The sequence below is a fragment of the Mesocricetus auratus genome, unplaced genomic scaffold, assembly GCF_017639785.1.
Source record: "Mesocricetus auratus isolate SY011 unplaced genomic scaffold, BCM_Maur_2.0 Super-Scaffold_100714, whole genome shotgun sequence".
Taxonomy (NCBI): domain Eukaryota; kingdom Metazoa; phylum Chordata; class Mammalia; order Rodentia; family Cricetidae; genus Mesocricetus; species Mesocricetus auratus.
Genome location: NW_024429270.1, coordinates 10,263,772 through 10,280,390, shown reverse-complemented (window position 1 = coordinate 10,280,390; position 16,619 = coordinate 10,263,772). Strand labels below are relative to the sequence as shown.

The window sequence follows — 16,619 nt, the reverse complement described above, 5'->3', positions numbered from 1 at the left end:
AATAAAACATGGTTGGCTTTCCTTCTTTCAGATGAGAATCAAATGCTTTGTTGTTCACTTTTTCCATATGCTAATGAATGGCTAATGAATTGCATGAGACCTGAGATAATTCGCCCTATATGCTCATTTATTGGACTTACTCTTGCAAATAATAGTAAGTATTCATTATTTTGTTATAGGTTGTACATTAGGAACTGTATTTAGAAGCATAACAGAAAGCTATTAAATTCAATGAATGATTTTGATGCTTCTACATTAGACCATTATAGAAGTACTTAGATTTTTGTGTGAGATAAGGTCTCACTGTGTCGTCCTGGCTGGCCTGTGTAAAGGTCCAAGGAGAGAACTGACTCCCCAAAATTGTTCTCTGACTGCTATAGTGCATGCACACTCACAGTGCCATTATAATAAATACAATTTTTATATTTAGTAGTATTTATTCCTTAACATTTAAAAAATTATAACAAAATAAACTCTATAAGATAAAATAAAAACTATCACAACAGAGTTGGGTAAGACAAATAGGAGGAAAAGAGAAGATAGAAGAATCAGAGACTCTCTTGGTTTCGTACTCAGGAATCCCATAAAAATGCTCAACTAGAAGCCATAGCATATCTTCAGAGGACCTGTTGCAGACCTGTGCAGGTCCTGTGCATGCTGTCTCCATCTCTGTGAGTTTGTATGAGCTTTGCTCTTGTTGATTTAGAGGGACTTGTTGTTTTGATGTGCTCCATCCCCTCTGGCTCTTACACTCTTTCCACCACTTATTCTTAGGGGTTTCCTGAGCCCCGAGAGGATGGATTTGGTAGAGATATAGAGATATCCCATTTAGGGCTGAGTATTCAAAGGTCTCTCACTCTGCATTCTGTCTGGCTATGGGTCTCTGTGTTTCTTTTCATCTGCGGGAGGAGGAAGCTTTTCTGGTGATGCCTAAGCAAGGCACTGATCTGCTTCTCTAGTCAGAGCATAATGCAATTTTAAAATGAACAACAACAACAAACCTTGAAAAGATGACTGATAGTCACATATGTGGTTATTAAAGACTGGATTTCAAAGCCTGGCTGTGGTGGCACAAGCCTTTAATCCCAGCACTCAGGAGGCAGAGGCAAGCAGATCTCTGTGAGTTCGAGGCCAGCCTGGTCTACGAGAGCTAGTTCCAGGACAGCCTCCAAAGTCACAGAGAAACCCTGTCTCAAAAAACAAAAAACAAACAAAAAAGAGATGTACCATTGAAGAGAATGTAAGAACCCTGGATTCTCTCTGTTTCTTCCTCCCTGGCTCCACCGGGTGATCAGTTCCCTTTATCGTGTAGTTATGTCCTACTATGATGTGTGTTGCCTTGCCATAGGCTCCAGAGCCCCAGTCTATATATAGACTGTAACCATTAAACGATGGCCCAAAAGTAAACTTTTTTCCCTGTAAGTTATCTTAAGTATGATGTCACTGTGGTAAAGTTGACTAACACAGCAAAATGTTGCAGCAATAACATCTAAGTTGTGAGGAGATTTATAACGCTCATGAGTAGGGTGCTTGCTTGTCTGTATATGCACTACATTCATGCAGGCACCCACAGAGTCCAGAAGAAGGTGTTGGGCTACATGATGCTTCATCTCAAAAAAATAAAGAAAAAAACTAGATTTTGAAGACCACAAACAAGAACAAAACCTTCCTTTTTGAAAAAAATTAAAAATATTTCATAAAGAAGCTGTTTTGTAGTCACTATAATATTGAAAATGTGTGCTTGTCCTTAAAACCAAGATAGCAAGCCAGGCAATTGTAGTACTTGCCTTTAATCCCAGCACTCGGGAGGCAGAGACAGGCTAATCTCTGTGAGTTCCAAGGCCAGCCTGATCTGCAGTGAGTTTTGAGACAGTTTGTCTCAAAAACCATGCCACTGCTGCCCCCAAAAGAAAAAAAATAAACAAGATGGCAGCATAGCTCAGCAGGTAAAAGCCTTACCATTAAAGCTGGCTATCTGAGTTCAATCCCCAGGATTCATATCATATAAGTTGAAAACCATGTTCTGAAAGTTGTCCTCTGACCTCCACATGTGTACACACGCACATGAATGAATGTAAAAAAAATTTAAGTGAAGGGTTTTTTGTTTCGACTTTTTTTTTTTTTGAGATGGGGTTTCCCTGTGTATATTTCACTCTCCTGGAACTCACTCTGACCAAGCTGGCCTTGAACTCACAGAGATCCACCTTCCTCTGCCTCTGGAGTGCTGGGATTAAAGGCATGCACCATCACTGCCTGACTTGTTTATTTTAAGGCCAATGAAATTGGTGGGGAAATTGCTGCCAAGCCTAACATTGAGTTCATTCCTAAGATGGTGTAAAGTAAGAACCAACTTCTACAAGTTGTTCTCTGACTTCCTTATGCACTCCATGGCATATTCAGTTTCCACCCTCCCACGTAAACAAATGTAAATAAAAATATATTCCCATATAAATAAAAACATAATTTTATTACATTGTAAAATGTTTCAGTTTCTTTCTAAGATAGTGGTACAAACTTGTAATCCCAGCATTGGTGGGAGCAGGAAAATCAGGAGTTAAAGGTCAGTTTTAGCAACATTAGGAGTTCAGTACCACCCTGAACTACATGAGACTGTCTCCAAAAATAAAGTTAATTAACACAAAGTATGTGTGAAATGTAGCTCACTGGCAAGGTCTTTTTTTAAAAGTGATTTATTCATTTTATGTACGTTGATGTTTTGCCTGCATGTGTGTATGTGCAAGGGTGTCAGATCCCCTGGAGGTGGAATTATGGACAGTTGTGAGCCATCATGTGTGTGCTGGGAATTGAACCTGGATCCTATGGAAGAAGAGCCAGTGGTCTTAACCTCTGAGCCATCTCTCCAGCAGTGGCAGAGTCTTACATTCTGTGTACACGTTTCTGATTTCAGTCATTAGCACCAAATAAATAAGTGAAGAGTGTTAGGATATTATATCATTTTATGTTAATATCTCTTATTTATAATAAAAATTAATTTTTGCTTTTAATCATCTCGGATTTTAAATAATCATCCTTGGAACTAGACTAAACTGGGAAAAAGTTTTGTGACAGAATTTTGTCATTGGTCATAAGCCTGTTTCTAGGGTAGAAGCTGTAGAGATACTGGCTTCAGAGCTTCAGGGGATACGGCTCATTATTTTCAAACTAGGGCATGGTGGCACATGCCTATATGATATCATTGGGGAAGAAGCAGCAAGAGTGAAGCAAGCCTAGGGTATATAGTGAGACCTTGTCTCAATAATATATATGTGTAATATATATATAAACATACATTTTGTATATATGTGTTTATCTGGCACTGAATCTTTGACCAATGATATATTAGAATTTTTTTTCTAGTTCTCAAGTATGTTTTTCTAGTTCTAACTGTGTGCCGAATATTTTGGTTTTGGTGGTGGGTAAAACCAAAAAGTTATTCCATAATGAAAGTGTACATTTTTTTCCTTTTTAAAATTTAAATTAGAAACAAGCTTGTTTTACATGTTAATCCCTGTTCCCTCTCCCTCCCCTCCTACCCTGACCCCCCCACTGACCCCCATCCCATCCCCTTTCTGCTCCCCAGGGAGGGTGAGGCCTTCCATGGAGGATCATTGAAGTCTGTCATATCATTTGGAGCAGGGACTAGACCCTTTCCCCTGTGTGTCTAGGCTGAGAGAGAATCCCTCTATGTGGAGTGGGCTTCCAGAGTCCATGTACTAGGGATAAATACTGATCCACTGCAAGAGGTTGCATAGATTAACCAGACCTCCAAACTGACATCCATGTTCAGGGGGTCTGGAACAGCCCTATGCTGGTTTCCCAGCTATCAGTCTAGGGTCCTTGAGCTCCCCCTTGTTCAGGTCAGCTGTTTCTGTGGTTTTCTCCAGCCTGGTCTTGACCTCTTTGCTCATCACTCCTCCCTCTCTGCAACTGGATTCCAGGGTTCAGCTCAGTGTTTAGCTGTGGGTGTCTGCTTCTGATTCCATCAGCTACTGGATGAAGGCTCTAAGATGGCATATAAGGTAGTCATCAATCTCATCAGAGAAAGGCATTTAAGGCACTATTGCTTATATTGTTAGTTGAGGTTATCCTTGAACATCTCTGGACATTTCCCTCGTGCCAGATTTCTCTTTAAACCTATAATGACTCCCTCTATTATGGTATCTCTTTTCTTACTCTCCTCTATTCTTCCCCTGACTCATCTTCCTGCTCTTTCCTGTCTTCCTCTTCCCTTCTCTTCTCCCCTTCTCTTTCTCCTAATCCCCCCCATGCTCCCAATTCACTCAGGAGATATTTACATTGGAATTTAGAAAGCAATTGCTAATTATAATACCAAGATAAATGAATGAATCTGATCTTTCATTGTTATCATGTTGTGAGGGTCCTGCTGTGAATCCAGGCTACAACTTACCTTTTTTCCTTTGTCTTTACAGGGTTAAAATGATAGACCTAGACTGCTTTTCCATTCCTTGCCCCTACTAAATCTCTTCTTTATAGTGCTATTGAAACACTTGTTTAATAATTTATTCATAGTGGTTTAATCATACCACAGAACTCTCTAGTTCTCAGAAATGAAATAAAAGATCTCCTACACAAAACTAAGTACTATCCTACTATACATATAATTGTTCCATGTCAAGGGGAGGTTTTGATATGTGTGGATGTGTGTGCATATATGCATATAAATAGAATTTTAATTCTGTAATTTTTGAGAGTCTCAGTACTTGAAAAGTCAAATTGAAAGTATTTAATGTAAAATAATTGAATGAAACCATACTTGCCTTTTTTGAAATATTAATGTTTTTCTTCTTTATTCCTTAAGCACATGTTCAGAACTGCTTTGTATCTTCTGGTGGACTGGATGTTTTGTCTCAAGTTCTTGTGCAGCTGGAGTCTGATTCACACAATACTTCTGCCAGTGCTAAGCTTGCAGTGGTAGTGACAAAGACCGTGGATGCATGTATTACTAATAATTGTGAGTGAAAACTGAGCTTTTTTAAACTGAACATGGGGAATGTTGAAATGCCACGTTAAATACTATTGGGAGCAAAATTTCCAGCTTCTTACAAGTGGAAAGGAATCTTAGAAATTGACTATTCTGGTTCCTTATTTTCCCATCAGAAGTTACAGCTCCCCTAAGAATGCACATCTACGTCTTTAACTTTAGGTCTAATAAGAATCAAAATAAGATCTTATGATTCTTAAGTCATTATTTTACTTAAAAAGCTGTTTGAGCTAGATGTGGTATAGTACATGCCTTTATTCCAGCATTTGTGGGGCAGAGGCAAGTGTATCTCTTGAGTTCCAGGTCAGCCATGGTAACATAGTGAGACCTTGTCTAAAAATAAAAAACAACTTTAATAAAACAAATTTAAATGACAAATCAAAAGACATTGAGATATAGGAAAACCCAGTGCACAAAATTTTAGCAATTATGTAAATAATTAAACTCGGACTGGAGTGGTGGTTCAGCAGTTAAGAGTTCTTGCTACTTTTCTAGAGGACATGAATTTGATTCCCAGCACCCAAGTTGGGCAGCTCACAACCACCTGTAACTCTAGCTCCAGGGGATCCAACATCTTCTGGCCTCGCATGGCATATACTTATATAGAGACACACATATATATCTCTTAAAAAATTAAAACATGCCTTTGTGATGAGTGAACAGTAGAACTAGAACTAAGGACACATCTGCTTCTCGTTTGTACAAATACTCAGAATAATAGTCTGTAAATCCTAGTAATAAGGAACCCTTTAAATTCATAAACAACCCAAAAAGTAGATAATTGAGTTTTTAAAGATTTATTTTATGGTAGGAGCTTTTTGCCTTAATGTTTGTATGTATACAATGTGTGTTCTTAATGCCCATAGAGATCAGAAGAGGACATTGGATCCCTTGGAGCTGGAGATACATGTGGTTGTGAGCTACTGTGTCAGTTCTAGGAACTGAGTCTGAGTTGTCTTTTATAAGACCAGCAAGTTCTCTTAACTACCGAGCCATCTCTCAGCCCCTAGACGGCTGTTTAATAAGCAGTTAATGAATACCTGCTGGGTGCTGAGTCCCAGAGACATAAAGGTAGTTGAGATATAGTCCTTTGAACCGTGAGATGTATCCGCAGGTAGAGGTTCCTGCTGCCAAGCTGGTAACCTGTGTTCAATCCTGGAACCCACATGGTGGAAGGAGAAAACTGACTAACGTTGTCATTTGATCTCTGTCTATGTACCATGGCATATGTGCTGTGAAAAAATTAAATGATATAGTTTCTTGAGGAATTCACAACTTTATTGTTCATACCAGTATTATTAGACTGCATGAACTCTGTTAAAAGCCCTATGAAGGCCATGCAGGGTAGTACATACCTGTATTCCCAACATTTAGGAAATAGAGGCAGAAAGATAAGTTCAGGGTTAGCCTCTGTTTAATAGTAAGACCCTGTCTCAAACAATAAAAAATAAAATAAATACCTTAAAAGGAAAAGTATAGCTTAATAGTAGACCTCTTGAATGTCATCACAGTTCATCATAGGTTTGTATAACCTTCATTGTATCATTAACATTAGTAGTGTCACAGTGTAATATTTCAATGTTAAGCAGGATTTGATTATCTAGTTGTCCTTACTGTCTAGTGTAGATAATAAGGAGATATGTAAGATAAGAATAGGTATATTCACCTTTTAGGAAAATAGCATTAGTTCATATTTACAATGTCATGCAAAACAACTAAGAAGAAACCATTAAAAAAGAAGAGGAACATAAGCCAGACAGTTATGGTACATTCATTTAATCCCAGAACTCGAGAGGCAGAAGTAGGTGGATCTCTGTGAATTTGAGGCCAATTTGGTCTACAGAGCTAGTTCCAGGACAGCCAGCTCTACAAAGAAAAACCCTAAAAACAAAACAAAAAAACCGAAGAACAAAAGCAAAACAACAAAAACCATAAAAGACTAGTCATGGTAGCACATACCTTTAATCTAGGGAGACAGAGGCAGGTGAATTTCTGTGAGTTTGAGGCCAGTCTGGTTTATGTAGAGTTCCAGGTCAGCCAGGAATACATAAAGAAACCCTGTCTCAAAAATAAAAAGAATGTATAATGAGGACTATAAATAAACCATCATCTTATTATAATGTATGTTTTTAAATTGAGATGTGTACACATAAATTTATGCTACATGGCATGTATATATTAGATAATATATAAGAATATGATATATTCTTGAATAAGCTCTGAAAACATATAGTACATGTATACTTAGAAATTTTAAATTTGTACTTTTTTCCCCTTCTATATTAACTAGTAGCTACTTTTTCATTGGTATTATCCAAATACCACATTGTTTCAAAACTTCTGACCTTACTGCTTCATGAAAGTCTTGGTTCAGGAGAAAAATTTAGCATCATACTTGCCATTGGTCACTGCACAGAGGATTGTGGTGAGTATTCAGTTAATTCAGTGTGTGTATTAAAATAGTGGGTAGAAACATGCTTTTACTTCTTTCTCCTTATTGTATGAAAGACTTAAAATCCAGCTTTTCTCCCAGCCATGTAAGCTCCTATTTTCTTTCTCATATTCTATTCAATTAGTCAGAGGCCACTGGTTGTACTTTTCTTTCTCACTCCATGTTTCTTTCCTATGCCCCAAACCCATTGTTCCCTTTCACCAGTACAAGTGTAACAACTGCCTCATCTGCTCCTCCTTGTCTCTCTAGACTTCTTGCTGAGTCAGTATACTACTGATCTAATCCTGTTATCTCTCACTGAAAACCTTGAAAGGCCAGTTTTTCTAACCTTCAGTGAAAACTTACTTTCTTTTTTTGGGATGGGGGAGGAGGTTTCGAGGCAGGGTTTCTCTGTGGCTTTGGAGGCTGTCCTGGAACTAGCTCTTGTAGACCAAACTAGTCTCTTGAACTCATGAGATCCTCCCACCTCTGCGTCCTGGGTGCTGGGATCAAAAGTGTGCACCACTACTGCCTGGCCAGTGAAAACTTTCAAAGGTTTTGTTTCCTCTTTCTATTTGCATCCTAGTCTCCCTCTAATCCTTTTTTTTTAAATTTAAATTAGAAACAAGGTTGCTTCACATGTCAATCCCAAGTCCCTCCCTTTCCTTTTCCCTCCCCTCCTCCCATGTCCCCATGCCCTCCCACCAACCCCCCCCCAATATCCCCTCATTTCCCCAGGGAGGGTGAGGCCTTCCATGGGGGGGTGTCCATAGTCTGTCATTTCATCCAGGGCAGGCCTAGACACTTCCCCAAGAGTCCAGGCTGAGAGAGCATCCCTCGTTGTGGGATGGGCACCCAGAGTCCATTTGTATGCCAGGGATAAATACTGATCTCCCTCTAATCTAATCCATCTTTCCAACAATCTCCACTTTACTCTCTTGTAATCATTTCCCTTCTTCCTTTCACTTTTCCACTACTCTCTTCCCTTATTTTTTGTTTTCTTTATCAGTTTCTCTATTCTTTCTCTTAACCTTTTAAGACTGTTTTATTTATGCCTATGTATGTGTGTGTCTCTGGGTACCCACCGAGGCCAGAAGAGGAGGGCTAGCGTCAGAGGTGATTGTGAACCACTTGATGTGGGTATGGAAACCAAATTCAGGTCCTCTGCAAGAGCAGCAAGTGCTCTTAACTACTGAGTCATCTTTCCAGTCCCTACTCTTGATCCTTTTTTGATACCAAATGAGAGCTATTTGATTATTCTTATGAGGTGTGGTATACTGTGGGAACATTTTAGAAATCATCATTTATGAGACATAGGTAGCTTGTGTAAACAGATAGCTAAACTGAAAATACTTTTGAGATTATATTTTTAAAAGTTTGAATTATGTTCATAATTATCACAGTGATGAATCATGACCTCATGCAAAGCTTTATAAACTTTATGAAAAAAATCATCACTATTTTAATGTTTTATATTTTTACAGAGGAAAATCAGTATGAACTTTTAAAAAGCAATGGGCTTCCACTAATGATACAAGCTTTAACTGAATTTAAGAATGAAGAACTAAACAAAGCTGCCACTTACGTGCTTCACAACTGCAAAAAAATTAGTAAGTTTACTGTTACTTTAGGAAAATATCAACTAGCTGGGCAGGGTAGTGCACACCTTTATCCTAGCCCTGGGAGGCAGAGGCAGGCAGATTCCCTGTGAGTTCAAGGCCAGCCAGGCCTACATAGTAATATTCTATCACAAACAAACAAACACCCCAAAATATTAACTATCAGGTATAGTGACACATAACCTTTAATTTCAGGACCACAGGCAGGCAGATTTTTGTATGTTCAAAACCAACCTGAATTACATAGTGAGACACTTTTCCAAAGTAAAAGAAAGGAAAGAAAATAACCAGTGTTGCTAAAGAGAAATTTGTATGTACTATGATGACCCCAAGCTGTTTTAGATTCCAAGTTTTGTTTTTTTTTTAGGCTTGAAAAAAGCATACATTCCCAGCACTTGGGAGGCAGAGGCAGGCAGATCTCTGTGAGTTTGAGGCCAGCCTGGTCTACAGAGCTAGTTCCAGGCCAACCAAGGCTACACAAAGAAACCATGTATTGGAAAAAACAAAAAGAGCATACATAATTTGGAAATGACAATTAGACATTTTCAGTATACTCAAGCCCATGTAGAAGAGAACATCCAGATAGCAGTAGCTGAAAGAATCCATTTATTTTATGCCTCATGTTATATTTCTAAATCATAATATAAAGTACATTTGTTCATTGGTTTAAAGTATTAGAATTTCTATCATGTGCTAAGTACCATCAAAGGCACTGGGATTAATGGTAGTGTTATAAGCAAACTATGGGCCTGTAAGTTTAGTCTAAGTAAAGAAATAGTAATTCTAAAAAACAGATTAGATATTACTATAAATTGACATAACAATTATGAGGACGTGTATTGCCGATACTTAGTAATACCCTATAGTAAAGTGGTCTGACCCAGCTTTAAAGCAGTAAAGGTTTTGGGAGATAGGGCCAAAAATCATTGATAGAAAGAGATCTGAATGTCTAGAGTTAACCATGTGGAAAGAGGAATGTGCTATGGGCAAATGGCTCAGGCCTAAGCAGCAGGTTCTAGCTCAGGAGGAAAACTGGTATATTCAAAGAATATACCCGTCTAGCTGGAGCCCAGGGAGCTGGTAGTAGCTATAAGATTCCTTTATGAACAAAAAGCTGGAGTAATAACATTTTTTAAAAGACTGTATTTTAAGCACATCTGTGTTCCCTAGTTTGCTTTCTACTGTTATGTTGAGCATTATGCCCAAAAGCAACTTGGGGAAGAAAGGGTATATTTCACCTTACACCTTACAGTACATCATTAAGGGAAGTAAGGACAGGAACTCAAGACAGGAACTGAATCAGAGACCATGAAGGAACACTGCTTACGTAGCTTGGTTAGCTTGCTTTTGTATTTAACACATAGGAACATCTGCCCAGGATTGGAACCTCCTCCAGTGATCTGGGCCTGCCTGCATCAATCATTAATCATGAAAATGCCCCCACAGACTTGTCTACAGGCAATCTGATAGAGGTATTTTCTCAGCTGAGGTACCCTCTTCCCAGATGACTCTAACTTACGTCAAGTGAATGAAAAACTAACCAAACCAATCTACTTTTGGACTAGAGATGTAGCTCAGTGATATAGATATGCTTAGTATGTGATTGACCCTGACTTTAATTCTTGCATTCCAAACAGACTAAAGTCAGTAACCTTGTATCTGGAATAACATTTTCATGTGTTATTTTCCAAAACTATGAAAAGTAGAGCCTAATTTTTGACTATATTCTAGGCCCCTATCATGCCTTCTTTCCACTTAACTTTCAGTGGAAATATACAATTGTTGTATATGGGTATACAGTTTAAAGATGGGATGGGGTGGAATATGTAGTTGTCCTTAAAGTGTGATTACATTTCTAGTAATGATAAACTTACTGTTCCCTTTCCCCTGTCTCTTCCCTACCCCCACCCCCGTGCATCCCATATTACAAAGCCGAGAAATTATCTCTAAGTCTAGGAGAGAATTCTTTTGATGAAAATGAAGCAGATCAACTAAAGAGCATAAATGACAAAGAGAATCTTGAAGAGCATTGGAAGTCAGCAAAGGAAATTATATGCAGAATAAAACAATTTGAAAGAGAAGGAAAAGAGGTTGGTTTTTTCATTTTACGGAATATAAAACTCTGTGCAAATACTTTAGAACAATAGAGGTTGGCAGTAAAAATGTTTTTCTCCAGTTATTTTTAAAATGTTTAATGTAAATTTTAATAGTAATACCTAAAAGACTCAACCTTGAACAAAACAAATTTTTACATTTTTTCTTTATTATTAAAAACCATTTTGTTTTTATTTGTGGGGGGAGCGGTGGTGTGTGTCTCTAAATGCCTGAAGTGTCCAGAACAGGACACTGGATCCCCTGGAGCTAGAGTTATAGGGGTTGTGAACTGCCTGACGTGGGCATTAGTTAGTATTTCAACCCATAGCCCCTAGAAAAGCAGCAATAATTCCTAACTGCTGAGTTATTTTTCCATGTCCTATTTATTTTGTGTTTACTTTTATTTATATGTATATGCACACCACACATTTAAGGGAGCCCCAAAAAGAAGACAGAAGAGGGTGTCAGATCCCCTTGAGTTAGGCTTACAGGTAGTTATGAGCTGCTTGATGTGGATGCTAGGAACTGAACCCGGGTCCACTGAACAGTAGTATGTTCTCTTAGCCACTGAGCCATCTTTTTTTTTCTTTGTTTTGTGTTTTTCTTTTTTCTTTTTCAAGACAGGGTTTCTCTGTGTAGCTTTGGAGCCTATCCTGGAACTTGCTCTGTCCTCGAACTCGGAGATCCACCTGCCTCTGCCACCCAAGTGCGGGGATTAAAGGCATGTACCACCAATGCCTGGCTCTGAGCCATCTCTTCAGCTCCTAAATGATATTTTTTCTTAATTTTAGTTTAGTGTGCATGGGTGTTTTACCTTCATTTGTGTCTGTGCGTCGTACACATGCCTGGTGCCCAGAAGGCCAGAACAGTGACTCAGATCTCCTGGAACTGCAATTATAGTTGTGAGCCACCTGGGAATCAAACCTGGATCATCTGACACAGCAGTTACTGCTCTTAACCCTTGAGCCATTTCTCCAGCTCTCCCAAATGATTTTTTAAAGGTGTGTGTGTGCGCGTGCGTGTGTGTGTGTGCGCACACGTGGATGCCTGTGGAGTCCAGAATTGGGTGTCAGATCCCCTGCAACTGGAGCTACAGGTGATTGTAAACTGGCCAATGTGGGTGCCGGTAACTGAACTCAGATTCTCTGGAAGAGCAACAAGCTTTCTTAAGCACCAACTCATCTTTCTAAGCCCCTAAATGATTCTTTAGAAAGTAGAAATGGTAACAGGAAAGACTAGCTACACAAAAGATAAAACTAGGAAATCTAACATCTGAATGATAGTTCAAAAAATTTTCAGAAGAAACAATCTAATTTCCATCCCTCTTCTCCACTCCCAGACACATACACAGTCTAAAATGTAGGTGTATGGCCTGGACGATGAATTAGTGGTTAAGAATATTTGCTGTTCATGAAGAAGACCTGGGTCCAGTTCTTAGCACACATGCAATTGCATACAATCAGTTCTAGGGAATCCTACATTCTTTTCTGGTCTTCTCAGGTACCAGATATGCACATAGAGAATGTACACACATACACATGCAGGCAAAACACTTATATACCTAAACTCAAATCACTTTGCAAGTGGGAGGTGCATATGTGAATGCTGCTAACTATAACAGTATACTGTTTTATAGTAAACTTTTTTATTAAGTAGAAGGAATATGCTAAAACAATGATAAAAGTATAGCATAGTAAATTGTACACTGTGTGAAAATGTATTGCTGTGATTTATGTAATAAGTTGAACAACAAATAGCTAGGTAGGAGGTATAAGCAGGATTTTTGGGGAAAGAAAGGAAGAGGAGAAAGAATGTAGGCATGCAGGAGAAGCTAGGAGACATGGAGTGGAAACAGGAGGTACAAGATAGGAGAGAGGTAATGCCACATGATAGAATGTAGGTTAATATAAATGGGCTAGTTTAAGTTGTAAGAGATAGTTGAAACAAGCCTAAGCTAAAGACTGAGCTTTCATACTTAATATTAAGTCTATATGTCAATATTTGGGTTTTGCCAATTCCTCTGAGCCTCAACCAGGGAAGACTTTGCTACTCCCATGGGTCTAAGGCGTTGGGGTCCTTGACACAGCTGTTCTCCTGTCATCAGTACACATTTACTCTGGACTTCCTGACCATATGCATTGTTGGGAGAGTGCACATGTGTATGGTAAGCCTGTAGAAGTCAGAGGACACACTTTGGTGTTAGTCCTCAAGTGCTTTCCACATGTTTGAAATAGCTTCACATTGACTTGGAACTTCACATACACCAGGATAGCTGGTTTGAAAGCTTCCGGGGACCCGTTTATCTCCCACTTGGGTTACAGGTGTGCACCACTAATCGCTAGATTTTTATGTGGTTTTTGGTCATCTGAATTCCAGTCCTTATGCTTTCAAAGGCAAGTAGTTTCCTGACTGCACCATCAACAACTTGAGATGTAATTTTCATTCTATTCATTTGTTACCTAATTCAGTGTTTTTAGTTTACTACACTATTTGTTCTTTTCAAATGCAGTAACATGCATAACAGTATTTCGTTTCAAACGTTCTCTACTTTTTTGATACTAGGTCTTACTTGTAGCCCTTGCTGGCCTAGAACTTGATGATCAGGCTGACTTCATACTTGTTGCAAACATACTTGTTGCAGTCTTCTACCTCTGCTTCCTAAGTACCGGGATTATAGGCATGAGTACCCTGCCTGGCTTCATTTTTTAAACGCACCATTAGGTAATATTAAGGACATTTTTATAATGTCCTGCAACCATATCTATCCCCTGATCCTTGTTTCTAGAGTTTCCGTTTGTTTGTTTGAATCAAGATCTCACTTTGTAATGCTGGCTCTCCTGGATTGCATAGACCAAGTTGGCTGGGTACATGGGCAGTTTTTGTGCCTCTGGCTTCTGAATGCTGGGATTATGGGCCTGTGCCACAAGAACCAGCAGGTTGGTGGGTTTGCTACTGTTATTTGTTTAAGACAAATCTCATATAGCCTTAGACTCAGTGGGTATTGAAAGATGACCTTGAATTCTTGATCTTCCTGCCTCTGCTTTCCAAATGCTGAGGTTACAGGCCTATGGCACCACACCCTGTTTATCTATTTTTAAATGTGCTATTTGGTGGAAATATCTATTGTATGTAATCCTTTGGAAGATAAGAGTGTTGATAGCAATACAGATGATGGAGGCCTCGTTTGTGAAGTTCCAGAGGTAAGTTTGAGAATTACACTATTGGGACAACTGCACATTTGCAATTTTGAACTGTACTTCTGTTGGCTGGGGCTGAAGATTTGGCAGCTTTACTGGGACAATTGATGCTGGTTAGCTGGAGCTGAGAACAATGATTAAAAGACACTGGAATTTTGAGGTGAAATCATCTGAGAATCAGTACACAGAAGCTGTATTCAGAGGCAGCCAAGCTTGTATCTTGTGCTGGCAGCCCAACTTGGTAGTACTGTAAGAGACACGCAGGTTGTACTGGTTTTGAAGACATGAAGGCATCATGAAAAGCAACTGGGAGAGGCCACTGGAGAAGGTGCAGCCTCGGTAGCAGTTGAAGCCTCAAGACTGAAGGGGTCATGCAGAGATGATGAGGGCTGACACCATGAAGAAGAGCCCAAGAGAGGCTATTGGTGGAAGTGCCTACTTGCAACAGAAAGCCCATAACTTTGGGGATGTCAGTACCATGGGATGACCACCAAGAACAGCAGCAGTGATGGAATGGTGCCTGCCAGAGCCTGGAAGACAGCTGTGTGTGCCGCAGAGAGCAGAGCCGTGACCCAAGCCCTTCAGAGGAGCCCAGAAGGTTGTGAGTGAATCCTGGACACTGAGTTATTTATACTTTTGGAGTTTGGTTTTACCTTGTTCAGATTTTGACTGTGCTCTGGTTCTTCTCTCTTGAAGTAAATAAAGTACTTAATTTATTTTTGATTTTACAGGAGCCCACAGTCGAGAGACTTTTTTTTTTTTTACAAAGGTGATTTTGGAGTTTTACAGAGAATTTTAATTTTAAAAGAAACTGGATATTTTAAAGTGTTTTAATTTATAAAACTGTGGGATTTTATAATTTTGTAAAACGTTTTACATTGTGAAATCTTTCTTAATATGTAATCTTGAGATGAACAAGGAAAGGTTGTGGCTTAACAGTGATGTATTTGTGTGTCAAGTTGACAAGAGGGTCAGATGTCCTGGCTAGTTTTATGTTGCCTTGACACCAGCTAGAGTTATCAAAAGGAGGGCAATGCCTTTCTAAAAATGGGTTACAGGCAAGTCTGTGGGGCATTTTCTTAATTAGTGATTGATATGGAAGGGCTCAGCCCATTGTGAGTGTATGCCATCCTTGGGCTAATTATCCTAGGTGATATAAAGAAGCAGACTGAGCAAACCATGTAAATCAAGCCAGTAAGCAGCATCCCTCTATGGCCTATGCATCAGCTCCTGTTTCCAGAGTTCTGTCTTGTTTGAGTTATTATCCTGACTTCCCTTGGTAATAAGGAAGTATAAGCCTTTCTTCTCCAGTTGTTTTGGTCATAGTGTTTAATCACAGCAATAGTAACCCTAAGACTTCCCACAACGTATTTATCATTCTAAACTGAAACGTGTGTCTATTAAATAACTCCTGACTTTTTTTTTAATTTGACAGTCAAACCCAGGGCTTTGCATGCCAGTGCTGTTCTACTGCTATGCTGTATTCCTAGCTTTCAACACACACACACACAGCTAAGCACACACACAGCTAAGCACACACATGCATCATATATTTGTTTGAGCCTTGCTTGCACTTCTTATGAAGTAGAATTGCTTGGTCATAGCCTAGTGTAATTCTTTTTGGGGGGCGGGGAAGGCTTCGAGACAGGGTTTCTCTGTGGCTTTGGAAGCTGTCCTGGAACTAGCTCTTGTAGACCAGGCTGGTCTCAAACTCACAGAGATCCGCCTGCCTCTGCCTCCCTCTAGCCTGGGGGACATGAGATCTGTGATGTGTTGTTCACAGGCATCAAAGGTGTGAGTGACCATACCTAGCTGTGTTAGAGTCTCAAGGTGTATCTGTGGTGGTCAAGGTTCTTTCCTTCTTCCTTTGTGTGGGTTCTGATGATTGAACTCAGGTCATCAGCCTTCCTTGGCAAACTCTTTTTTGTTTGCTAAGCCGTCTCGTTGAACTGTGTTGGAGTTTCTTCATTCACAGCCACCAGGACAAAAACACTAGATTCTAGAGTGAAGAATATATATTCTTCACTGCCCCCTTTTCATATTCCCTTAGTTTCTCCTTTGCTATCCTGCTTCATTTCTCCATTGTGTTATAGCTTTTATGTTGTTCTTCATGCCCAAAGCCTTTTTGATCCCATGGTGTGATAAACTTTCTCTAATTGGAAGATTGTATAATTCTTTTTTTGGTTTTTTGAGAGTTTCTCTGTGTAACAGCCCTGACTGTCCTGAAACTCATTCTGTAGACCAGGCTTCCTGCCTTGAACTTACAGAGATCTGTC

At 39.3% G+C, this 16,619-nt stretch overlaps 1 protein-coding gene across 4 annotated transcripts in view; it reads left to right on the top strand.

Annotated features, from left to right (window-relative positions):
• Terb1 (telomere repeat binding bouquet formation protein 1) overlaps positions 1 to 16,619 on the top strand; it is a 46,596-nt gene that overhangs the window by 11,283 nt on the left and 18,694 nt on the right. For 2 of the 4 annotated variants that reach the window (XM_021232163.2, XM_021232161.2), the window contains exons 8-12: positions 32 to 154; positions 4,820 to 4,972; positions 7,296 to 7,427; positions 8,918 to 9,043; positions 10,985 to 11,142. In XM_021232163.2, coding sequence (XP_021087822.2) covers positions 32 to 154; positions 4,820 to 4,972; positions 7,296 to 7,427; positions 8,918 to 9,043; positions 10,985 to 11,142 — 692 coding nt within the window. Of the gene's footprint in view, positions 1 to 31; positions 155 to 4,819; positions 4,973 to 7,292; positions 7,428 to 8,917; positions 9,044 to 10,984; positions 11,143 to 16,619 lie in introns of all 4 variants that reach the window. The other 2 variants (XM_005078683.4, XM_021232159.2) reach the window with 1 other exon arrangement.